Below are 27400 nucleotides of genomic sequence, written 5' to 3'. Positions count from 1 at the left end.
AAATATGTAACACAGGCATCAAAAAACTCAACACATCCAAAGCAGAACTCACTATATTTCACACAAAAAAAATGGTTTAACCTCTGAGTTTCCCACCTTATCTCAACCACCCAATTACTTACGAACAAAATCTGTCTGTCACAATCACTCCCTGATCCTCAAGCATCTCATTGGTTCTAATGGTCTCCCAGTATCTTCAGGTTTGAAAATGTAATGTCTCTTTCATTTTACACTTAACAATGGGCAGATTCTGGCACTATGTTATATATTCAAATAGTTACAGAGAAAAATCTTCTCTGTTCCTGGAAAGGAAGAAACAAAACTATCCCTGTCTGTAGATAATCTGATTGTCTACACAATATCCCAAGCAACATATAAAATCAAACAAAAAAACAAACTAAACCCAATCTCCTAGAATAAGGCAGTTCAGCAAGGGCACAGGATACAGATAAACCTAAAAAAAATCATTTGTATTTCTATATAAAAGCAATCAACACATGAATGCAAAAATTAAAAATACAGTAGCATTAATAAATCCTCAAAAAAAAATACATAGGGAAAAATCTACCTGTATAGGACGTATACACTGCAAAGTACACAATACTGATGAAAGAAAGCAAAGGTGTAAATAAATGCTTGTGGACCAGAAGACTCAGCATGTCAATTCTCCCCAAAGTGACACAATTTCTATCACAATCTCAGAAAGATTTTTGCAGACAGGTATAGACAAGATTATCCTGAAATAGATACAAAAAGCGAAGAGATTATAAGAGCTAAAACAACTTTGAAACAGAGAATCAAGTGAGAAGAATCAGTCCACTCAATTTTAAGATTTACTATGTTGATAATCAGGCTTTATGATACTGGCAGAGAAATAAACAAATAGGTTAATGAAATAGAACAGAGAACCAAACCATAAGAGACCCTTAAAAACTGAGAATAAACTGAGGGTTGATAGGGGGTGGAGGGGAGGGGAAAGTGGGTGTTGGGCATTGAGGAGGGCACCTATTGGGATGAGCACTGGGTGTTGTATGGAAACCAATTTGACAATAAATTTCATATTAAAAAAATAATAAATAAATAAATAAATAAATAAATAAATATTAAAAAAGCAAAAACAAACAAACAAGAAAGAAATAGAACCATGCAAATACTTCCAACTAAAAGACAGCCTTTTCAACAAATGGTGCTAGAGTAAGTGGATATCCACAGACCCAGAAAATTTTAAGTAAAAGTTAAAAAATAACCTTAACCAAAGTCTCACACTTCACACAAAATTTAATTCAAAATGGATCACTGACATAAATATAAAAAAACTACAACATTTTAGGGGAAAAAAATCAGACAAAATCTTAGGGATTTAAGGCTAGGCAAAGAGTTCTTAGACATGAGACCAAAAACACAATTCATAAAAGGATAAACTGTAGGGGTGCCTGGGTGGTTCAGTTGGTTAAGCATCTGACTTTTAATCTCAGATCAGGTCTTAATCTCAGGGTCATGAGTTCAAGCCCTGTGTTGGGCTGCACACTGGGCATTAAGCCTACTTTTAAAAAAATTGTTTAAAGAAAAGGGAAAACTGTAAATTACACTTCAGAATTAAAACTTTTTCTCTTTAAAAAACTTGTTCAGAAGATAAAAAGACTAGATACAGACTGGGAGAAAATACTTGTAAACTACATATCCAGAAAAGGACGATATAGTATCTGGAATATATAAGGAAATCTCACAACTCAATGGCAAAAAATTAATATAATTAAAAAGTGGCCAAGATATGAATAGACATTTCACTGAAGATGTGCAAATGGCAAATAAGCACACTAGCCATTAAGGAAATGCAAATTAAAACCCACAAATGAGCTATCACTATACAACCATCAGAACTGGCTGAAATTAAAAAATAAGGGAAACACCAATTTCTGGCAAGAAAGAGAAACTGGATCACTCGTGCATTTCTAGAGAGAATGTCAAATGGTAGAGTCATTCTAGAAAGCAGTTTGAAAGTTTCTTGAAAAAATAAAGACACACAACTATCATATGACCAAGCAACTGTAGTCCAGGGTGTTTATCCTAAAGAAATGAAAACGTATGTTAATACAAAATCTATGCACAAATGTTTACGGCAGCTTTTCCATAGAATAGTCAAAAACCAGAAACCACCCATATGTTTTTCAAGAGGTGAATGGTTTAAAAAATAGTGGAGTATCCTTTTCAGCAATGAAAAAGAATAAATGAATGATATATAAAACAATGTTGATGAATCTCCCGAGAAATATGCTGAGTAAAAAAGGTCAATCCCTAAACACTACATAATGCATGATCTCATTTACATGACATTCTTGAAATGACAGAACCATAGACATGAAGAATAAAGTAATGGTGGCCAAGGGTTAGGAGGAGGTGGCATATGGGAGGAAAGTGGGTATTGTTATAAAAGGGCAACAGGAGAGATCCTTTTGAAGATGGAAATCTTCTATATCTTGACTATATCAATAGCAGGGTTTGGGTTGTGATATTTATTTACTATCATTTTGTAAAATGATACCATCAGCAGACACCAGATAAAAAGTACAAGGAATCTCTCCACTATTTCTTACAACTGCCTAAGAATCTACAATCATCTCAAAATAAAAAGTTCAATTAAAAAAAAAGTAGGGGCACTTAGGTGGCTCAGTCAGTTAAGCATCCAACTCTTGATCTCGGCTCAGGTCATGATCTCACAATTCATGAGTTCAAGCTCCACATGGGGCTCTGCACTGACAGCATGGAGCCTGCTTAGAATTGTTTCTCCCTCACAAACTGAGGGTTGATGGGGGGGTGGGAGGGAGGGGAGGATGGGTGATGGGTATTGAGGAGGGCACCTTTTGGGATGAGCACTGGGTGTTGTATGGAAATCAATTTGACAATAAATTTCATATATTGAAAAAATAAATAAATAAATAAATAAATAAATAAATAATTGTTTCTCCCTCTCTCTCTCTGCCCCTACCCCACTTGTGCTCTCTCGTTCCCTCTCAAAAAAATAAGTAAACTTAAAAAAAAAAAAAAAAGCAGTCATCCACATGGCCAACAGGAAATGAAACATGCTCATCACTATTACTCATCATTGCACAAAGAAATACCACTACATACAAACCAGAATGACTAAAATAAAAAGAACGGATAAAGCAAAGTACTGATGGGAATGAAAAAACTATCTGTAATTACAAATACCGCCAAAAACTAAATGCCCATTACCAGTAAAGTGGATATATTGTACATATTTGCAATATTGGTATACCAAACTGTATAGCCTATTGTAAGAAACAGGGGAAATCTTACACAAAACGTGAAAACAACCCAGGACCTTATCATCACTGTGCTGTAACCCAGAGATTCCAACCAGGGTTTACAAATGGCCAAAATACTGATCTTCTCAACAGTCTGGATAGTCAGGCCTAGGGTAACAGAGCACAGCAATAAATATTTCAGTGTTCCCTAGTGTGCCACACAATTATTATCATTTTCTAGGTACACCATACATGCTACAGCATAAAAAAAAAAGGTTAGGAAACACTGATCTCACCAAATAACATAACAGCAATCGTACATACCATGTAGAAAGAGCACACGCACATATCTATAAAATCATTATCCGAAATCATCAGACACCTTCAGAAACATATTTTTATAGCAAAAATGTTGCAATGTTCATAAGAACTGACCAAGAAATTCCACATTAATCTCTTATGAATTTTCCAAATATGCTTACAAAAATTTAGCTAAATACAGGTACATAATAGTACTACGATTAAAATATAAACTTATTTGTCATAGTGTTATAATCTTGTTTTAGAAGACCACTTAATGACCAGGGAATAATAAATCAAAACATATAAATTGAAAATGCAAACTACAAAATATTATTTTTTAATGAACATACAGAACAAATACGAGAATGTTATTCATTGTTATCTCTGATCATGGCAACATATTATTTTAATCTTCTTTTTGTTTTGGGGTATTTTCCAGAAATTCTACAGTAAACACATGATACATGTGTAAAACTGGTAGGAGACAAACAAGTAGGAGAAAATGGGGATTATTACAGAAGAAAGAATCTGAATGAGAGACAGAAATAAATACCCTAATAGAGTACAAAATAATCATATGATAAGATTTTTAACTTTAGCTCTACAACTAACAATTGCTATGAAGGATCCTTGTTTAGATATAATTCTTTAGATTTCAGTTTCTTCAGTTATTAAAGAAATTGAATTAAATGACACAGGAGTGACACCCAGATAGCAAACCAGCAGATTCCAGCATTCATCCCCTACAGAAATGTCAATTTGAACAACTATCCATGCATGAAAATACCTTCACAAAAGCTAAGGATTCCAGGTGAGAGATTACAGCACTTCGATGGAACACAGAAATAATAAAACACACACTGAAAAGGGTAAGAAAGAGCATCTCATGTATGTTACCCAGCCTCCAAGTCCAGGCATCCCAGGGTGGAGACAGACACTCACCCCATGAAAGAAGAGTGAAATGAGCACCCAACTTCACCATTAGTGTGTGAGCCAGCCCACACAAACTAGGGACTCAAGCTCAAGGCCCATCCCAGCACGAGGCTAACTCCTAAGAAGCCAGGCTCCAGTCTTACTCTAGGCCTAACACCAAATTCCAAGCCATCAGGACTGCTCCCTTATGGGACCAAGCACATGGCCTACACCAGTGAACCTAGGCTCTAGGCCTACCCCTAAACACCAGCCCAGCCTGCCAGAAGACTTCAACAGCAAGCCCATGCACAGACTTCACCAAAAAACCTACCCAAAATCTCTGGCCAGTCTACAGGATGAAGGGCTTGCACTACAGGAGCCAGAATTTGGACACTGTAAATGATGCCTGACACCTGGGTGGCTCAGTTGGTTAAGCATCTGAGTTTGGCTCAGGTCATGATCTCATGGTTCTTGAGTTCAAGCCCCACATCAGGTTCCATGCTGACAGCTAAGTGCCTGGAGCCTACTTTGGATTCTGTGTCTCCCTCTCTCTCTGCCCCTCCCCTGCTCACATGCTACCTCTCTGTCTCTCTGTCTCTCTCTCACTCACTCTCTCTCTCTCAAAAATAAGTAAATATTTTTTAAAAAACGCATACATAGGGGCTCCTGGGTGGCTCAGTCGGTTGAGCATCCGACTTCGGCTCAGGTCACGATGTCGCAGTCCGTGAGTTCGAGCCCCGCGTCGGGCTCTGGGCTGATGGCTCAGAGCCTGGAGCCTACTTCCGATTCTGCGTCTCCCTCTCTCTCTGCCCCTCCCCCGTTCATGCTCTGTCTCTCTCTGTCTCAAAAATAAATAAATGTTAAAAAAAAAATTTTTTTTTAATAAAAAATAAAAATAAAAAACACACACATACCAAAACAAAGCCACAAGGAATACAAATAAACAGAAAAACAAAGGAACAAAATAAAACACCAGTAACCAACCCTAGGAAAACAGAGACGTATGAATTGCCAAAGAATTCAAAATAATTATCTTAAAAAACCTCAGTAAACTACAACAGAACACAGACAACTAAATGAAATCAGAAACACAATATGTAACCAAAATGAGAAGTTTAACAAGGATGAAAACTACTTTAAAAAAAAAAAAAAAAAGGTGGGGCACCTGGGTGGCTCAGTCAATTGAGTGTCTGACTCTTGATTTTGATTCAGGTCATTATCCCAGGGTCATGGGATTGATCCCCACATCAGGCTCCATGGTGAGCATGGAGCCTGCTTAAGATTCTCTCTCTCTCCCTCTGCCCCCTCCCTTGCTTATGCTCTCTCTAAATATATGTATATATATATTTTTTTAACTATAAATAGGATTTAAACGAAATCCTAAAAATTCCATTTAGAAAAGGAATAAAGTATAAAAGGAAAGAGAAAAAATTCTGGAGCTGAAGAAAACAATGACAAAACTAAAAAAAATTTCATAGACAGTTTCAACAACAGACTAGTTCAAGCTGAAGAAAGAATCACAGGGGTAATAAAATGGCAATAAATACATATCTTTCAATAATTACTTTGAAGGTAAACGGACTAAACACTCCAATCAAAAAACACAGAGTGACAGAATGGATAAAGAAATAAGACCCTTCTATATGCTGCTTCCAAGAGAATCATTTTAAGCCTACAGACACAGGCATAATGAAAGTGAAGGAATGGAAAAATATTTACCATGCAAATGGATGATAAAAGAAAGTGAGAGTAGCAACACTTGTGTCATACAAAATTCTTTTTAAAATAAAACAAAGACTATAACAAGAGACAAAGAAGGACACAATAATAAAGAGGACAATTCAATAAGAAAATACAATATTGTAAATATTTATGTACCCAACATGAAAGCACCCAAATACATAGAGCAGTTAATAACAAACATAAAGGACCTAATTGATAATAATACAATAGTTGCAGGGGACTTTAACATCCTTACATCAATAGATCATCTAAACAGAAAAACTACAAGGAAACAAGGGCTTTGAATGACACACTAGACCATACAGACTTAATAGATACATTCAAAACATCCCATCCTAAAACAGCAAAATACACATTTTTTTCATGTGCACATGGAATATTCTCCAGAACAGATCACATATTAGGCCACAAAATAGGCCTCAACACATTCAAAAATATCAAAATCATACCATGCATCTTTTCTGACCACAACTCTATGAAACTAGATATCAACCACAAGAAAAAATCTGGAAAGAACACAAACACATGGAGATTAAATAACATGCTGCTAAACAATGAATGAGTTAACCAGGAAATAAAAGAAAAAATTAAAAAGTACACAGAAATAAATGAAAATGAAAACACAATGGCTCAAAATCTGTGGAAGACAGCAAAAGCAGTTCTACAAGGGAAGTTCAGAGCAATGAGGTCTATCTCAAAAAGCAAGAAAATATCAAATAAACTACCTAACCCTTCACTAAAGGAGCTAGAAAAAGAACAACCAGCAGAAGGAAGGAAATAATAAAGATTACAGCACACATAAATAATACACAAACTAAAAAAAACAATAGAATAGATCAGTGAAGCCAGAAGCTAGTTTTTTGAGAAAAAAAAAAAAATCAATAAAATTGCTAAACCTCTAGCCAGACTTATCAAGGAAAAAAGATCAAGGACTCAAATAAAATCACAAATGAGACAGAAGAAATAGCAAACACCACCACAGAAATATAAACAACTTTAAGAGAGTACTGTGAAAAACCATATGCCAACAAATTGGACAACCTGGAATAAGTGGATAAACTCCTAGAAACATATAAAATACCAAAACTGAAACAGGAGGAAATAGAAAATTTGAACAGATCAATAACCTGCAAAGAAATTGAATCAGAAATTAAAAAACTACAAAGTCCAAGACCAGATGGCTTCACAAGCAAATTCTACCAAACATTTAATGAAGAGTTGATAGCTATTATTTTCAAACTATTCCAAAAAAAAATAGAAAAGGATGGAAAACTTCTAAATTCATCCTATGAGGCCAGCATTACCCTAATACAAAAACCAGACAGACACCACTAACAAAAGAACTGCAGGTCAATATCTCTGATGAATATAGATGCAAAAATCTTCAAAACACTAGCAAACCAAATCCAACAATACATAAAAAAAAATCATTCACCACAATCAGGTGGGATTTATTCCTGGGTTTCAAGGGTGGCTCAATATTTGTAAATCAATCAATATGATACATCACATCAATAAGACAAAGGGTAAGAACCATGAAATCATTTCAACAGGTGCAGAAAAAGTATTTGGCAAAGTACAACATCCATTCATAATAAAAAACTATCAAAAAAGGTTTAGAGAGAACATATCTCAACATAATAAATGCCATATAGGAAAAACTCACAGCTAACATCATCCACAATGGGGAATAACTGACAGCTTTTCCTCTATGGTCAGGAATAAGACAAGGATATCCACTCTCACCACTTTTATTTAATATAGTACTGGAAGTCCTAGCCACAGCAGACAGCAAAAAGAAATAAAAAAACATCCAAATCTGTAAGGAAGAAGTAAAACTTTCACTATTTGCAGATGACATATACCATATATAGAAAACCTGAAAGAGTCCACCAAAAAACTGCTAGAACTGATAAACCAATTCAATAAAGTAGCAGGATATGGGGCGCCTGGATGGCTCAGTGGATTAAGCATCTGACTTCAGTTCAGATCATGATTTCACAGTTCTTGAGTTCAAGCCCCACATCGGGTTCTGTGCTGACAGCTAAGAGCCTAAGGCCTGCTCCAGATTCTGTGTCTCCCTCTCTCTGCCCCTCCCTCCCTCAAAAATAAATCAACATTTTAAAAAAATGTTTTAATAAAAAAAATAAAAAAGAAATCTGTGGCATTTCTATACACATATAATGAAACAAAGAAAAAGCAATTAAGAAATCAATCCCATTTATAAATGCACCAAATGCACTAGGAAGAAACCTAACCAAACAGACAAAAGACCAATACTCCTAAAACTATTTAAAACAAGGAAGAAAGATGGGGTGCCTGGGTGGCTCAGTCAGTTAAGAGTCCAACTTCAGCTCAAGTCATGATCACACCATTCATGAGTTGGAGCCCACATTGGGCTCTGTGCTGACAGCTCAGAGCCTGGAGCCTACTTCAGATTCTGTGTCTACCTCTCTCTCTGCCCCTCCCCTGTGTGCGCGCGCTCTCTCTCTCTCTCTCTCTCTCTCTCTCTCTCTCAAAAATAAATAAATATTGAAAAAAATTAGGATGAAAGAAATTGAAGATGACACATAGAAATGGAAAGACATTCCATGCTCATGGATTGGAAAAGCAAATATTAAATGACTATCAATCTACACATTTAATGCAATCACTATCAAAATACCAACAGTATTTTTCACAGAACTAGAACAAACAATCCTAAAGTTTGTATGGAACCACAAAAGACCCCGAATAGCCAAAATAATGTTGAAAAGAAAAAGCAAAGCTGGAGGCATCACAATTCTGGACTTCAATTCCATTACAAAGCTGTAGTAATCAAAACAGTACATTACTGACACAAAAATAGAAACACAGATCAGTAAAAGAGAATAGAAAACCCAGAAATAAACTCACAATCATATGGTCAATGAATCTTCGACAAAGCAGGAAAGAATATCCAGTGGAAAAAAAAGTCTCTTCAACAAATGGTATTCAGTAAACCGGACAGCAATGTGCAAAAGAATAAAACTGGACCACTTACTTACACCATACACAAAAATAAATTGGGATTAAAGACCTAAATATAGAGGCCCCAGGGTGGCTCAGTTGATTAAGTGTCCGACTCTTGATTTCAGATCAGGTCATAATCTCACAGTTTGTGAGATCAAGCCTTGTGTCAGGCTCCATACTGACAGTGTGTAGCCTGCTTGGGATTCTCACCCTATCTCTTTCTCTGCCCCTTCCCACTAGTGCCCTCTTTCAAAATAAATAAACTTAAAAAAAAAAAAAAAAGACCTAAATGTAAGACCCAAAACCATAAAAATTCTAGTGAAGAGCAAAGGCAGTATCCTAACATCAGCCATAGCAACTTTTTTCTAGATACGTCTCCTGAAGCAAGGGAAATGAGCAAAAATAAACTATTGAGACTACATCAAAATAAAAAAAACTCTGCACAGTGAATGAAACAGTCAACAAAACCAAAAGGCAACCTACTGAACGAAAGACGATATTTGCAGATGACATATCTGATAAAAGGTTAGTATCCAATATATATAAAGAGCTTATAAAACTCAACACCCAAAAAACAAATAATTCATTTAAAAAATGGGCAGAAAACATGGACATTTCTCCAAAAAAGGCATACAGATGGCCAACAGACACATGAAAAGATGCTCATCGTCATTTATCATCAGGGCAATTCAAACCAAAACTACAATGTGGGGGCACCTGGGTAGCTCAGTCAGTTGAGCATCCAACTTCAGCTCAAGTCATGATCTCATGGTTCATGAGTTCAAGCCCCACATCAGGCTTGCTGCTGTCAGCGCAGAACCTACTTCAGATACTTTGTCCCCCACGCTCTGCCCCTCCCCCACTCAAGCACACTCTGTCTTCCCCAAAAATAAATAGCCATTAAAAAAAAGAAAAGGGGGGGGGGGCGCCTGGGTGGCTCAGTCGGTTAAGCGTCAGACTTCGGCTCAGGTCATGATCTCACGGTCCGTGAGTTCGAGCCCCGCGTCGGGCTCTGTGCTGACCACTCAGAGCCGGGAGCCTGTTTCAGATTCTGTGTCTCCCTCTCTCTCTGACCCTTCCCCGTTCATGCTGTCTCCCTCTGTCTCAAAAATAAATAAACGTCAAAAAAAAAAAAAAAAAAAAGCTACAATGTGATATCACCTAACACCTGTCAGAATAGCCAGAATCAACAACTCAAGAAATATCAGTCATTGGCGAGGATATGAGGAAAAAGGAACCCTCTTGCACTGATGATGGAAATGCACTGGTGCAACCACTGTGTAAAATGGTATGGAGGTTCCCCAGAAAGTTAAAAATAGAACTACCCTATGATCCAGCAATTGCACTACTGGTATTTAATCAAAGAATACAAAAACACTAATTTGAGGGGATACATGCACCCCGATGTTTATAGAAGCATTATTTACAACAGCCAAGATATGGAAGCAGCCCAAGCATCTATCGATTGATGAATGGATAAAAAAGATGTGGAGGGAAATGGGTGGGGGACGGAATAGATGGGTGATAGGTATTAAAGAGGGTACTTGTTGTGACAAGCACTGGGTGCTATATGTAAGTATGAATCACTGAATTCTACTTCTGAAACCAATATTGTACTGTATGTTAACTAGTATTTAAATAAAAATTTGAAAAGAAATAATTTATATATATAACTAGGTGAAAGGCGATATGTGAATTAGTTTGACTGTAGTAATTATTTCATTTGTATATACATCAAATCATGTTGAAAATTAATATGTATATCAAAACATCCTGTTGAAAGATAAAAATTAACCGTCAACACTAAAAACAAATGACACAAAGAGTTCTTTATTTCCCCACTTTTAAAACTGCATCTTTTTTGAAATAAATGGTACTGGAGGAACTTGGTATCTGTGTAGAACAAAACATTAACCTTGACCTCTGCCTCATACTACACACAAAACTTAATATGAGATGGATCATAGACGTAAATTGGAAAATTATAAACAGTAAAGTATCTAAAAGGAAATACAGGCAAATATCTTTATGAAAATTCCAAAGTCAAAAAACAGAGGCAGCATTAAGGATAGGCCATGGAGAAAAAAAAGAAAAAAGGATAGTCCATAAAGGGCAAATATGGTAACCAACCTGACTAACACAATGGCTACAGACTGACGTGTGATGCAAAATTATAATTATGAGCCCCCAATTTAGGAGTTTCTCTTTATAAAAATATCATTATTAAACATCTATCAGAACTATATGCATTTAATCTTATTCATTTACATTCCCTTGTCTGTTTCCCCATTCAATTAGTGCAGCACATTTATCACAGAGATGGCAGACTACTACTTGAATTATAGCCTATGGCCATGGACTAGAACAAAGCTAACTGGCCCTCCTCGAAACAGCTAACCCCATGATCTTAGCCTTATTAGTACCAAAGTCCAATTCAGCAGTCTTTCTTGGCCCCAGAGTTTGATCACTAAATCTTCTAGAAGACTATTTCTAGAGGGACTGACAAACCTAGTTCCTTTGGAAAATAAGAAGTGAGAATTCCTCACAATAAGAAAGAGTTGGTGGGTGCCTGGGTGACTCAGTCAATTAAGCATCAGACTCTTGATCTCAGCTCAGGTCACGATATCACAGTTCGTGGATTCAGCCCTGCTTGCAATTCTGTCTCTCCCTCTCTCTGCCCCTCCCCTGCTCTGACTATTCTAAATGAGGACAAATAACACTTATCCATAGTGCATGTTACAAATAGAAATGTATGATTTATTATCTCCTATAGGAGTTTAGGCTGTCCATCCTGGAAAAAAAATACAAAAATATAGGGGAAACACAACTGAGATGTATAAATAACATAACAGGATATTCATAAATTTGGTATATACATATACCAGTGTCCTAACCTCAGGGGAAGACTAAGGCTCGATGATGGCTCCAGAGGGAGAAATTACGTTCTCAGTCTACAAAAGTAAAAAATGAAAGACAATGGAAACACAACATTAATATACCACTAAATCAGCAAGTAAAAAGAACTAATCCTAATAGAAGAAAGTAGCATCCACTACTTGTGCAGCAAACTTTACTCTTTTCTTTCTTCCAACATGTCAGTACTTTTTAAATAAATGAGATGACAAATATACTCTGTAGAGTAACTGGCACATAGTAGACACTTAAAAATGTTAGTTTCCTTCACTCAGCACAATCACTCCCCGTCCCAACCCAAGTTCCTCTTTGTGTTGTGCAAGTTTTAAGTAATGTGCAGAGATTTCTGCCTGTGGTAATTAAGATGTTTGAAAAAATAAATGGCAATTAAGAACTCAGCTATACTTCATGGCCTCATCCTGCCTTCTCTTATAGCAGGATTTTCAGGAAGCCCTGTTGCTCAACTATAGATCCTAACAGTTAAAATCAGAAAGAGAGAAGACTGGTTCACTCTTGCTCTAACTAAAACCTATTGTGCTTATTTCTTATCTCACTTTCTTCAGTCACTGAGGAAGACATTTGGCAATGACAGGAACATTCCAACCACCAGACCAGAAAAGCACTGATAGCAACAGAATGTCTAGAAAACTACACACCCACACATCCCCTTCGCTGCTCATGGTCACTGCTGAACACATGCCAACCCTAACCCATGATCACGTGTTCTCTGCCTGCTCTCAAGGCCATATCCCCCCAGCCTCTCTCTACAAATCTCTAGGTGTGGGCAGAGAGGTCAGTTGTTAAGGTTTGAGCCTAACACCTTCTCCTGTCTACTGCCAGCACCCAAAATAATTTCTCCCTTTCTCTTTTCCAAACCCTCATCTCTTGAGTTACTGGCTTCTCCTGCCAAGAGTTTATCCGAGTTTGTTGCACAACAGTGTTGGCAAAACCTACCAGGAGCTGTGCTCTCCATCTGTCCAGCCCCTTCAGGATTCCCAGGATAGAGTAGTTCACCTGGGCAGCACAGCAGGGCTTCCCCATTCACTTCCTGGGGTAGCAATTGAAGTAGATTAGATCCATCAGTAACAGAATCAGTAGATATCAGGAGTATTCACTATAACCTAATTATTACATGGTCAGGAAAGAGCTACACTGTATTATTCAGGGAAGTTACCTGGTCCTTATGAGAATCAAAACTAAACCACATTTTTATAGCACCACCAGCTTCAAAATAAAAACAAAACTTCAAAGACCAGAACTAGAGTAGGATATTCATCTAGGGTCAAAAGACTGCCTACATCTTTCCTCTAACAAATTTCAAAATCTTTTATAAAAATAAGACCACAGGGTGCCTGGGTGGCTCAGACAGTTAAGCATCTGACATTGGCTCAGGTCATGATCTCATAGTTGGTGAGTTTGAGCCCCACTTCAGGTTATGCTGACTGCTCAGAGCCTGGAGCCTGCTTCGGATTCTGTTTCTGCCTCTCTCTCTCTCTGCCCCTCCCCACTTGTGCTCTGTCTCCCTCTCTCTCTCAAAAATAAACATTTAAATAAATAGATAGATAAATAAATAAAGAAATAAAGAAATAAGAAAGACTCATTTTGGGGCCCCTGGGTGGCTCAGTCAGTTAAGTGTCCAATTTCACCTCAGGTCATGATTTCATGGATCGTGAGTTCAAGCCCTGTATTGGGCTCTGTGTTGACAGCTTAGAGCCTGGAGTCTACTTTGGATTCTGTGTCTCCCTCTCTCTCTGCCCCTCCCTTTGCTCTTGCTCTTTTTCTCAAAATAAATAAACCTTAAGAAAAATTAAAAAATAATAAGACTTTATTTTTTAAAATATTTAGCATAATAAAGGAGGTAGAATTACTTTACTGTAACAAATAAATTTATGCTGCATGTGCTGGCTAATGATGTGTCAATTTGACTGGACCACAGGATGCCCAGACATTTATTTGATCAAACATTATTCTGGGTGTGTCTGTGAGGGTGTTTCTAGTGAAGATTAACATTTTCAGTAGACTAAGTAAAGCAGATTGCCCTACCTAAGGTGGATGGGTCTCATCCAATGAATTGAAGACCTGACAAAAACAAAACAGCTGAGTAAAGGAAATTCCCTTGCCTGCCTGCCTTCAAGCTGGGACATTAGTCTTTTCCCTGCTTTTAGACTCAGAATGAAACATCCCCTCCTCTTGGGTCTTATTAAGCCTGAGGGCTTTCAGACTGGAACTTATACCACTGGCTCTCCTGTGTCTCCAACTTCCAACTATAGACCTTGGGACTTCTCGGCCTCCATAACTGTGTGAGCCAATTCCTTTTAATAAGTCTCTTTGTGTGTGTGGTGTGTTTGTGTGTGTGTGTGTGTGTGTGTGTGTGTGTGTGTGTACGTACACACATACATACCCCTTTTGGTTCTACATCTCTGGAAAACCCCAACAAATACACTACATTTAAATTGCTTCTAACATCTTCATTTTTTTTTCAAATATATTTTTTAAAGTTTATTTACTTAGAGAGAGAGAGAGTATGCAGAAGCAGGGAGGAGGCAGAGAGAGAGGGAGAGAGAGAATCCCAAGCAGGCTCCAGGCTGTCAGCGCAGAGTCCAAGGTGGGGCTCAAACCCATGAACTGCAAGACCATGACCTGAGCTGAGATCAAAAATCGAACACTTAACTGACTCTGCCACCCCAGTGCTCTGCCCCCAACGTCTTTGCTTTTAGGGTTAAAACTATAAACTACAGGGGCTCCTGGGTGGCTCAGTGGGTTGAGCATCTCTTGATTTCATCTCAGGTCATGATCCCTTGGTTATGGGATCCAGCCCTGCATCAGCTTCACATGGAGCCTGCTTGAGATTATCTCCCTCTCCTCTGCCCCTCCCTCGCTTCCTCTCTCTCTCTCTCTCTCTCAAAATAAACTTTAAAAAAAATTTAAATAGGGGCGCCTGGGTGGCGCAGTCGGTTAAGCGTCCGACCTCAGCCAGGTCACGATCTCGCGGTCCGTGAGTTCAAGCCCCGCATCGGGCTCTGGGCCGATGGCTCGGAGCCTGGAGCCTGTTTCCGATTCTGTGTCTCCCTCTCTCTCTGCCCCTCCCCCGTTCATGCTCTGTCTCTCTCTGTCCCAAAAATAAATAAAAAACGTTGTGGGGCGCCTGGGTGGCGCAGTCGGTTAAAAAAAAAAAAATTTAAATAAAGACAAACTTGAAAGTATACTTTAAATATAATATTGAGACAAAATATGATCAAGAACAAGGGTCAGATTGAGCCTTATGTAAATTATACCCATGTTCCAAATCAAGTAATATTAGTATTTTTGGTAATGTAGGGGTAGGGAGTCTTAAGAACACACACCTGTTCTCCACCTACTGAGAATATACACCTGTTACTTCCACCTAATACTGTAATCTTAAACCAAAACATTTTTCATACCCTGCCATCTTCTAGATACTTAAGCACAAATATCATGGACTCTAATATGAAATACCTTAATTAGTGAAGAAAACTTCTAATAATACACTTCTTATTGAAGAACTTTATTCAGATGAAAAACAAAGTATGCCCATATATTCCAATCTCTCCAATAATATTGGGTATACTGAATTGAATCCTCAAAATAGAATTAAAGAGTTCAAGCCAGAAAAATAGGGACAACTTCAGCAAGAAATCACAGATATCAGGGGATCATGCAGAGTGAAAAATACCAAACTGCTTCATCATTGGTTGATATACAAAATTCCATTAACAGAAAACAAAGCCATTCTCCAAAACTGCATTTGTACTGATATATTTGCTAAAACTCACTCATACTGAAGCCTAATAATTAGCAACTATGTGATAGATCTAACACCTCTTATTATTTTTAATGGGGATAACCCTAATCATCTACCTGAACCAGAAAAGAAACTTAACCACTAATTTAACTATGAGAAAAAAAGAAAAGAGCACAGAAGAAGAAAGCTTTAAAAAGATGCTTAACTTCCTAGATCCCATAATTTTGTCTTAAACATCCTTGATTTACCTTTAGATGAGTGAAGACAAACAGGTTAAAACAGCTTTTCTAACATTTGTAACAGACATTTGTAATCCTTTGTAACTGAAAACTCCTGACTACTTTGATTTAAAATATACATTTTATACGAAAGGAGGTTCAATTTCAGCAAGTCTAGTAATCAAGGTATTACGTACGGTCTGAGATACCTCATAACTGCCTTTGGTTTCAAGTTTAAACAAGAGCCAAAGTCAAAAGGAAAGAAATCAAAATCCTGGCCAGGATATTGGATTTAAGAAATCATTAAATACTCTCTATAAAGTAATTGCTTCTTTTTCTCTCAATTTCCTCATGGTAAAATTTGGGTTTTGTGCCATAAGTGGTAAACCTAATATATACGTACTTAATATATATTCATATCTTCACTGTGTCTCTTCATTGGGAAAGCCCTCCCAAACCTACCATACCAGAATGGGTCCTCTTGTAACACCCTCTAGTAACCCCCTGTACCTCTTAACAGCACTTACCACAGTTTAAATAATTTTCTTGTCTATTCAAGTTTATCTTTCCCCTTAACTGTAATGTCCAAGTACATCTTGTTCCCCCACCACTGTATTTCTGACTCATTGTAGGCAATCTGTAATATGTGAAAAATGAAACGAAGGTAGGAGAGTGGGAGGAAATAAGTTTCAGTAAATACAGTTACATTAACACTCCATGGGCTCCAAATGGAACTATAAGCACACTCTGAAATTCACTCTGATCCTGATTAATGTGAGAGTTTCTGAGACACAGGTCTGAAAAAAAATGGTCCCATGTCTACTTTCTTCAAGGTTTAGAAATCGCTAATGATGGGAACAGGCCTTCTTCCACCACTGCCAAAAGATACAAAGGTATCTCTGAGGCAACTCCCAAAATGGATTAATCGCAATCCACACTGCCAAGATAGAACTAGAATCAATAAACCAGCGCAACCCGACACATGTAGTAAGTCAAAAGACTATACAAAATAAATGGTAGTAAGTTGAAAACACTGTAAATTCAGCATTCTGAATTTAAGAATTCAGAAACTGCTCAAATATATTTGAGCTAGCATTCTTGAGCTGGCTAGATACTTGATCTAGCATTCTTCCTTCCTTTCACACTTCTTTTCATATGTAAGTTCATTTTACTGAATATTTTCCAATGCAGCTAAAAGCTAAATTACTTAAAATCTTCTTTCATTCACTTCAATTATTGATTCTCCTCAGGTATAATCATGAGGAAAGAGAGTACCATATACAGTTTGTAATACCAATTGACAATACTAATTTAATTCACCAATAAATCAGGCTCATTAAGGAATACACTTTAACTATATATACTCTTAGTTTCCCAAGATGAAACAGACATATTAAACATGAAGGAAAACATTAAAAAATTCAAATGACAACACTCTTTAAGAGAAGATCAATTAATAGAAAAAAAAAAAAAGCTAAGATTAATGATAAACCAACAGACAATTTTAAAGTTTGACCTTGTATCAACAGAGATTCAAACAAATCTTTAACATGATACTACGTTATGATGAAATAGCTTAAGGCCCCTAATCATCAAAAGCATCAACTAATATTATGCATTACTATGTGGCTAGTACAGTCTCAGGGATATAAACATTTTCACAACATCATACTATACACATATTGCAAGAAATTGTACCAATATGTTTTGAAAAAACTCTCCAAAACCTTTTTATTTAGCTTTTTGTTAAGCAGTCACTTCAATTAACTCCCCTTCCCTAATTATCACCTAACACAGTACCTGGTAGATAGTCAATTAACATTTGATGAACAGATTATAAACCTATCATCAAAGTCCTACCACATTTTTTTTATCACTATCACAGCTTACCAACATAGATTAATGGGATATAAGTCTGTGCTTCAGTCTTTTAATCCAGGTTGTCTTGTCATAGTCAATAAAAGAAATTACTTATATGTATATTGCTTATGCACAAATATAAGGCAAGATTTCTTCCTCTCAAAGTCAAAACTCATAAAAAGAGGAAGCCACCTTGTATTAGTTTACTCCTTAGAAATGTTCATTTTTTGACACTCTGTTGTCCAATTTAACATATTCCTCAGAAATCAAGAGCTCTCTAAATAATAAAACTCAGGTTCAAAAATATAAAATAAATCATGAAACTGTATCTTGGTGGAGGTAAATAAACAAAAGTGGGAAATGGTATGATATGTAATCAAACAAGCAACAGTGAGGTCACGTACGACTCTAGGCTATGGTAAAGCTTGCACATTAATCGAGTTGGAAAACCAATGGAGAGTTCTGAGCAGAAGAATAACAAGTACTGATTTATATTTCTAAAAAATATGAGATAGATATTTTACCCCCATTTTTTGATAAGAATATTGAGGTTCAAATATGTTAAGAACCTTGCTCAAGGTCACTAAGCTAATATGTGGCAGCACTGAGATTCAAGCCCACGCTCTTCCCACTTTTTAACACCTCCCAAAACTCCCTGCTCAAGATTTTTCTGCAACATTCTCTTTTTAACCTCTTCATACCTCTGACTGCTTCTTTCATATTTTTTCCTCTACTCCAAAAACAAACATTCTTCGGATTATCTTCTCTTTCTAAACTCTCTCCCTTATTGGCCTAAGGATCTCTCTTCCTTATTGACCTACCATAACTTCAACTCTCATCTATATTCTTATGACATCTTAACCTAAATCTCTAGCCCCATCTTCTCTCTAGAATAGCAACTCCACATTTCCCAATGCCTCCAGGTCATTCTCCACTCATAAATTACACTAGTAGCTAGAATTCAAAATGCCCCAAAGCAATCCACCCTATTTCACTGAAAATACTTTCTCCAAGGTACTACCTTCTACAAATCCCAATAAACAAGGCTTATAATTATATAGCATCATTTAATTTTTTCCCCTACTTTAAAAGTAAGTTACTAAATCTAATCGAATAATTCTATAAACCACTGCCAGCTTAAGCTTTCTGAAACAACCTCAAGCATACCACCCCCTGTTGGCAACTTTTAGTGATTGCCTACTATATCAAATAAAATCCAAATTCCATCTGCCATTCCCCAACACGTACTATATCCTATTCTACCTGAACGTCTTAGTTTAAGCCATTCTTTCCCTTATCCATCACCTATTTCTACCTTTCCAGATCATATTTTTCCTTCAAGGACAGTAAAATGCCACCTTTCCCATTAAATTTCCCCTTATCTTCCATTCAAATGTAATCTACCTCTGATTTCTCAAACCATTTGCTCTGTACCTTATAGTATTATCTCAATGAATTTATGTTACAGGGTACTGCATGCCTTACCTCCCCTCCTGGACTATGAACTCAATATAAGAAATACATCCCATTCATTTTTTTTTATTCTTTACCATACCACATGGCACACAGCTGCTGTAACAGCACGCTGCAAATAGCAGACTCAATAAATAACTGGTAAGTGAATAGGGGGTAAATATTCCAAATACCAATAGTCTTGGTTCAGATATTATAAAAACTAATCATCAAACCTCAGTATCCCCTTCATTAGTATATATTTCTAATCAATATTTATCAGTAAATAATAAAAAAAAACATTTTAGAGTCCAAAGTTTATGACAAATATAATTTTCTAAGTAGTAAATAAGAGGTCTGGTTATTCAAAATAATCTGCATCACAGTGAATCAATTAGAGTTGGATATGAAGGCATTCTGATGAAAATTCTGTTATCACAGGGATTACCAGTATGGTTCTGGCCCTCACACTCCTCCAGGTAGGTTCCTCTCTCTACCAAATGTATTCCCAGATAGAGGACTACTCCCTTTGACGTAAAAAGAATTTTCTAGCAACAATGCAAAAGTAAATAATGCCTACATTGAAAAATACATATTAAGGATTTGAAGGCTGTTTTAAGGTTTTTTTCATCAACCAAACAACTGTTTTAATAAGAACCTACTGACTCAGAAACATGAACCATAATGGATCATAGTTATTTAGATCCTATATTCCAATACTTATTAATTTTTATCCCTGATCAATGATAACTAAAGAGACAAACAATAGTAAACCAGATTTGGCCAGCTATACTGAGACAGCTGCTACAGGAAAGGGTGAGTTGAGGAGTGTTTAGTGTAATGTAACGCTTCCACTTTCAACTAAAAATGATGTGCTGGAAGGACAATTTGTACTCAACAGAGATCAATCAAATAAATCACATATTAGACACAAGTTTCAACAAGCTCAAAATGTCATGTTAATGAACAGGAAAAGTCATAATTCAGTTGCTTATTTAAAAAAAAAAAAAGGACCAAATGACTGTTAAATCTCTAAAGATGTAATAACAAATTGTGTAAAAATTATCATATACCTATTGAATAGAAGGATAAAGTGAGTCCCTTACCCCTACCCTCTAAGCCAGGCCTCACACCAAAAAAAAGACAAATTCTAAGATCTCCAAAGGTCAAATAATCCAAACATATCTCAGGCACTTCATGACTTCAGTGTCTTTTTTTTCCTTTTTTAAGTAAAAGCAGAAACAAATGGTGTATTATCAAAAACTTTGAAAAGTCTCACTGCTGGTCTCCTTTGCTGGTCTCGTTTTCCCTAGCAAACCCACTCACCCACTGCCTTTACAAACTCAGACCACACTCTGTGCCAGAAGCACTTTACATATTATGCCGCATTTAATCTTCACAAAGACCTCCCAAGTTAAAATTTACCATTTCTCCAATACTGCAGACACAGAAATTGAGGCTTAGAGTGGTTAGGTAATTTGTCTGAGGTTACCCAGCTAGCAAGTAGTGAGCTACAATTCTAACATGGGCAATCTGATCCAGGGTCCAGGATTCTGCCTCTAAGCCACACTAAAATACAGAAATCGGAACAGCTTCTTGGAAGTGGAATCAAAATTTGGAAGTGTTGTAGAATTACTATTTTTTTCCATAAAATAAAACTGTGTAAGAACATTAAAAAAAAAAAAAAAAAAGACCTAAGTCCATATTAACCAACTGATTTCTGCAGTCAGTGGTTTCCAGGTCTTTCACAACTAACTAGATTCTGCCCATAAATTGTTTATTTCTAACAATTCCAACTCTTTTTAAATGTTTATTCAGTCTAGAGGTGATGAACTGATAATAGGTTAGATAACATGGCTCACAATGAATAAACATTATGTAAACATATTTGTACCCTGAAGAACAGTATAAACATCTAAAGGTCAGTGAAAAGGGAGGTTTGTAAATTATTCCTTCCAAAAGTGCAAAGAGTTGTACTCTGGAGTCAGCTACCTGTAAATGCCAGTATCCCAATCTGGAGGTCCTGAAGAAATCACCTGGTAAAAGCATAATTAAGAATAGTCTTAGGGGCACCTGATGGTTCAGTTAGTTAAGTGTCCAACTTCAGCTCAGCTCACAATCCCACAGCTCGTGAGTTTGAGCCCCATGTCAGGCTCTGTGCTGACAGCTCAGAGCCTGGAGCCTGCTTTGGATTCTGTGTCTCCCTCTCTCTCTGCCCCTCCCCCACTCAAGCTCTTCTCTCCCTCTCAAAAATAAATAAACATTAAAAAAAAGAAAGAAAGAAAAATGGTGTTAGGGGTGCCTGAGTGGCTCAGTCACTTAAGCAACTCTTGATTTTAGCTCAGATCAAGATCTCATAGTCATAAGATCTAGCCCGGGGCGCCATGCTAGGTGTGGAGCCTGCCAAAGATTCTCTCTCTTCCTCTCCATCTGCCCCTTCCCTGCTCTTGAAAGAAAGAAAGAAAGAAAGAAAGAAAGAAAGAAAGAAAGAAAAGGAGGAGGAGGAGGAGGAGGAGGAGGAGGAGGAGAAGAAGAAGAAGAAGAAGAAGAAGAAGAAGAAGAAGAAAGGAAGGAAGATAGGAAGGAAGGAAGGAAGGAAGGAAGGAAGGAAAAAAAGAAAGAAAGAAAGAAGGAAGAAGGAAGGAAGGAAAGAAAGAAAGAAGAAAGAAAGAAAGAAAAAGAAAGAAAGAAAGAAAGAAAGAAAGAAAGAAAGAAAGAAAGAAAAAAGAAAAAAAGAAAAAAAGAAATAAGGAAAAAAAAAAAAAGAAAGAATCAGTCTTAGGGTCTTAGAACCACCTGAGTGAGTTAAGTGAGCAGGTTTTCCTTAAAGAAGGCACCTAAAAACCTGAACAACATAGAATCCATCCCCCTAAATGGGCAACTATGCATTCTAAATTTGTATTCTAAATTATGATGGGCACTAGCTTTCATTCATCTTCGTGGTGGCCTACAGTTAAAATAGTTCAACAGCTGTTTCGTGCTGTTGTGTTGTTTGTGTGTATATATGTGTGTATTGTGTGGAAAGGGGTACCACTTGTTCTGAGTGTGTGGTAATAACTAACATTCTTTTGCACTGCCTTAGGCCTGCCAAATATCTCCTTACTCCTGACCTATTCATGAGTTCATTAATTCACATCTGTACTCATTCAGACATTTATTAAGCACTTACAGAAGTACTGTGCTAATTCTAAATACAAACCACCATCCTAACAGGACACTAAAGAGACAATATTCAAAGTGTGACTCTTGATCCAACAGCATCAATATTACCTGGGAGTCTGTTAGAAATGAGGAATCTCAGTCCCCACCCAGACCTACTAAATCAGAAACTCTCATTTTCATTTTCACATGATGGGAGAGGGGGCAGTGTCTTAACACATATTAATGTCTGGGTCTATATGATAAAAAGTGAAACTGACTTCTGCAAGCCCAGAGAAAGTTACCATATTCTTTGTTATCTCTGTAAGAAACAATCAGACTTTTCAAGAAGTACCACAGATATGGCCCTGACACACTTTCAAAAATATTAGGCTATAAATCCAAATTATTACTCAATGAGAAGTAAAAACTGATCATCCACTGAATATACAATAAAACTCTTAGGAAACATACAAAATATATGATCTCTGCCTTCTTAAGACACATACTCTACTGGGCAAGAAAATGAGAGGATGAACTTTGATAGCCAAAGTAATACATCTCTAATATCAAGAACAAGGTTATTGGAAAAAAAGATGCTGGTGAAAACATTTAAGCACAAACTTGTTTTAACAGTTCTCAGTGGTACATATATGTATTTACAAATATTCTCTACTAAAAACTCCAAACTTAAATTGCTTGGGTGACCTAAAGTCAGATCTTTTAATCACCTTCACTGATCCTGTCGAGAACCATCCTTTAAATTGGCACCCAAAATCTCAACCAGAGTCTACTCTGTGAACCTGCAAGAACATTTGCAAAACGACCAAGCCACAATACTGTCATCCCAAACGGAGACAAGATCTGAGCCCGCAGGGATTTGCTGTCAAATATGCCCTTTAAAAAGGGGGATGAGGGTTAGAGAGGGAATTAGATGAGAAAAGACTGAGGGCCATTTCTCAACGTCTCGCTGACCTACAAACTCCTCTCCATCAGAAGGCGAGAGAAAGAAAAATTACTGCAGTTCCCTTAAGTCACAATTTTAAGTGTCCTAACTTAATTTTAAAGTTGGGAGCCCATCCTCTTCCCATCAACAGGCATTCGGATGACAGCTCAACATCAAGTTCCCCTCCCCCTTTTCCCGCCGAGTGTAGCATTTGGGATATCCGTCCCCTTGCGACCTCCCCCATCCCACCCACAACCCCCAAAACACTCTGGCCCCTCCGAAAGAGAGCCCGACACAGAACGAGTCGCCCAGGCCGCTGGGAAGCACGACTGCGTCCCACGGCCCACCCTCCACATTAAACTCGCCGTGGGGGAGGTGCTGACGGATCTCACCAAGTACAGTGGGGCGTAAATCTTCAGGGACTCCTCCAGGGCGCCCCCGGTGATCTGCACGAAGGAGACCCCACAGGAAGGGTGCCAGGTGTGGCCGATCTCGTAGCAGTTATGAGGGATGGACTTGCTGAGAGCCGCCATGACGGAGAGCCGTGCGGACGGGCAGCAAGGGGGCGAGCCGAAGCTCGGGAGGCAGCTGGGCAAGAGGTAGCCGAGCGCGCGCCCGACCGCAGCCGACTCTCCGGGCTGGCTGCTGGAGGTGCAGAATAGAGGGGAAAGGTCACGCGAGCAGGGTTACTCTGGGCCAAAGTCCTCGGATGTTAAGCGCTCGGCGTATCGCAGCTCGAGGGGGCGGGGCGCGCACCGGGGAGGCGGGGAAAGGCGGAGCGTGCGCGCGCCCGGCCCTCGGAGCCCCGGGCCGTGCGGAGAGCGGAAAGCGTGAGAGCGCGACTCGGGGACGCGCCTGTCTCCCGACTGCCCACGTCAGCCCATAGCTGGCCCGCGACGTCTGCGTCGGAAGAGCCCTGGTAGGTGACTTGGGTCACACTGTACTCGTCTCTGCCCTCTTCAAAGGCCTGCCAAGTAGAACGGAGGGCAGTGGAAGAAAGGGATAAAATGTCTTTGTTGGGAGCTAGCTGGTGGAGGAAGACGGTTGCCACGAGTCTGGACAGCCTTCCTCCTCAGAACTGCCACCTTCCCTTCCCTAGACTACCAATTAATAAATGGCTAAGGCTGCCTGCTGGTTGAGACCGCGCTGCTCCTGGTTGCTGGGCTTTCTATTCTGTGGTGTCTGAGAAGTTTGAAAAATCTATTAGCAAAGTTTGTACACTTCCTGTGTGGGAAAAGGGCAGTAGATCATTCTGCCCACTGAGCCACTGAGCGGTTCTTTCTGCAGCGCACATGACAATCATCGGCCAAATGGTGGACAGAGTAGAGGGGACAGTGGTCTTAGAACTCATACCCGATAGAGAGAGCTTGGCCATCAATTGGCAGAACAAGGGACCTGTGTGACCTATAAATCATATAACCCCTCTAACATGTCAGTTTCCTCATCTATAATAACCCAGGTTCCTTGGAATCCTAAATTCTATAGCTTCTTAAAGCAGGAGCATACTGCCTTTAGAGGACTCCCGTTCTAATCAAGCCTTCATTCATTCTACAAAGCTTTACTGAGCACATACTATTTTCCTGGCACTGTTGTAAACTCTCCTTGATTCAGATGTGAACAGGAGAGACCAGGTTTTCACCCGCTCCTCCTCCCACTCCCACGGAGTCTGAGCCTGAGCTCCTGCTGCAGCCCCTGATATTGGGGTTTCTGGAGTTACAAATGAACAACGATGTCAACAAAGTTGTTAATGATATGAAAGTAAGGAAATCTACACGAGATCAGAAAAAAGAAAGAAACTTGTTCTCTTCCGTTTATGCGATGGCAAAAGAAATCACTGTTAGAGAAAGCAAAGCAGATGTTGGTAGGTGACACTAGTGATATTGTAGAGGACCCCTACACATCTTTTGTGAAGTTGCTGTCTCTGAATGATTGCCAATTTGCTTTGTATAATGCACATTCAAAACAAGAGTCTAAGGAAGAAGACCTAGTATTTAAATTCTGGGGTCCTGAAAGTGCACTTTATAACACAAGATGATATATGCTATCTCTAAAGATGCCATTAAAAAGAAATTTACAGATATTAAACCTAAGTTGCAAGTAAACGGCTTGGATAATATTAAGGAGTATTCCTCACTTGGAGAGAAACAAAGGCAACATAGTGGTCCCACTTGAAGGAAACCCCTTATAAAATGACAAATACCATCTGGATGTTAGGGAACTTCCACTTCTCCAGCTCAGTCAACCGGCATAGTATGAGATTTTGTTCTGTTTCTTGCCCTTCTCAATGGGCCCTTCCAAAACAATGAATGAAAGAAATAGTATTCATTTAAGCAGCCTATCAGTGATTGCTGTTAGAATGTTTCATACTGTTACTTTTACATAGAACCCAAGGAATGCCATCCCATCATATTTTAGCCAAAACAACTGGTTATATGTGCCTTCCTTGCAGCAAGTGCTACAAATGAATGTGATTGTCAATGTGAATAATTTAGAATACTGCAAAGTGTAAGTTAATTGCATTGAGAGTAGTTTTCACCTGTCAGATGGTAAACTTTACTTAGTATTATTTATACTTGCACTTGATTACAGTTCTGTAACTCTCCAGCATTCATACACCTCACCTTCCTTGGCAAGTCTGTTTTGATGACATGACAGGATGGATATAACACCATGCACTGAAAGCACTTTTTTGTGATGAGTTTAACCCCTCACTCCCAAAAGGAATGCCAATTAAGTTGTGCTGTGTCATCAACTTATCCTCATACCCCAGTGTTCATTCCCATTACCTGCATATCTTCTTAAAAGGAATAGCTGTTATGACTGCCTTTTTGTTTACCATTCCGTATACAGTACTGAATAAGTATAGTTTTGTTTACCATGTGAGTCTTACAACATTAAAGATATTTTGAATATCAGCCATGATGGCAATTTCTGTATAAATGAACCTCATCTGGAACATTATTTTTAAGATCAAACTCCTCATCCTCACAAAAATAGCCACATTGCATAGTTATTACTATAAAATTATAGCATAAAAATTATAGCATATTACTAAAAAGGGGGGTTCTATTTTCATGAAACTAGCATTCTAGGGGGGGAAATGAAAAATAGGCAAGAAGATAAAATAAGATAGTTGTTTAAAGTCAACAAGAGAGGACTGCTCATTGATGAAAAGCCCAAAATAGCAGGGGTAAAAAGATAAAAGTTTCTCTCAGTTCAGGTAAACATTAGCAGTCCCTAGGCTAGGAGGATGGCTCCATAACCATCAGTGATCCCAGACTCCTGACGGGTTGCTTTACCAACTGTTAACTATGGTTTCCAGCCCAACTTATAAGATGACATCCACATGCCAGCCAGGAAGTCAAAAGAGGAAGAGAAGACCTACTTCTTCTCTTTAAAAAACCTTCCTAGAAGATCTATGCAAACTACTACTTATATCCCATTGGCCAAAGCTTAGTCACATGGCCATACTAAGTTTCAAGGAAAGCTGGGAAATGGTGCTTTTTTTTTTCAATTGGTTGGACAAATGCCCAGCTAACATTTAGGGTTTTATTGCTGAGCAAAATGGAAAAAACAGATACTGAGAACAATGAGCAGTGTCTGCCATATTTCTATGCCTCTAGTCACTCAAATTTCTGGGCACATTCTTCTTTCCACGGATAAACATACCTTCCCCTTCACAAAAGGGACAACCTAAAGTTCCATGCAGTTACCCTATCCTATTCAAAGTCCAGGATCTTTCCTAGGACCAAATACAGCTCTCATGATTAGGGTATCTCCAGGCTTAGCATATCCAATCCACAATGGTTGGACAAGAACAAAATAATCACAAATTATTTAAAATTTCCAATTCAAAATATGAGAGGATCAGAAACACAACATAAACCTGTCCACA

The 27400-nt window shown here is 38.1% G+C and overlaps 1 protein-coding gene and 1 pseudogene across 3 annotated transcripts in view; one reads left to right on the top strand and one right to left on the bottom strand.

Annotated features, from left to right (window-relative positions):
- The window catches only part of TMEM135 (transmembrane protein 135), a 397425-nt gene that overhangs the window by 293798 nt on the left and 76227 nt on the right, over positions 1 to 27400 (bottom strand). Inside the window, exon 1 of one of the 3 annotated variants that reach the window (XM_040489575.1) lies at positions 23898 to 24263. The exons of the other annotated variants lie outside the window; for them this stretch is intronic. Within the exon in view, the coding sequence (XP_040345509.1) occupies positions 23898 to 24038 (141 nt within the window). The 5' untranslated portion in view covers positions 24039 to 24263. Of the gene's footprint in view, positions 1 to 23897; positions 24264 to 27400 lie in introns of those variants that run through there. 3 annotated transcript variants of the gene reach the window in all.
- Positions 25046 to 25701, top strand: LOC121039383 (cofilin-2-like; annotated as a pseudogene).

The sequence above is a fragment of the Herpailurus yagouaroundi genome, unplaced genomic scaffold (assembly GCF_014898765.1).
Source record: "Herpailurus yagouaroundi ecotype Mexico unplaced genomic scaffold, PumYag 180, whole genome shotgun sequence".
Taxonomy (NCBI): domain Eukaryota; kingdom Metazoa; phylum Chordata; class Mammalia; order Carnivora; family Felidae; genus Herpailurus; species Herpailurus yagouaroundi.
Note: the sequence above shows the minus strand (reverse complement) of the source record. Positions and strands in the feature narration are given on the sequence as shown.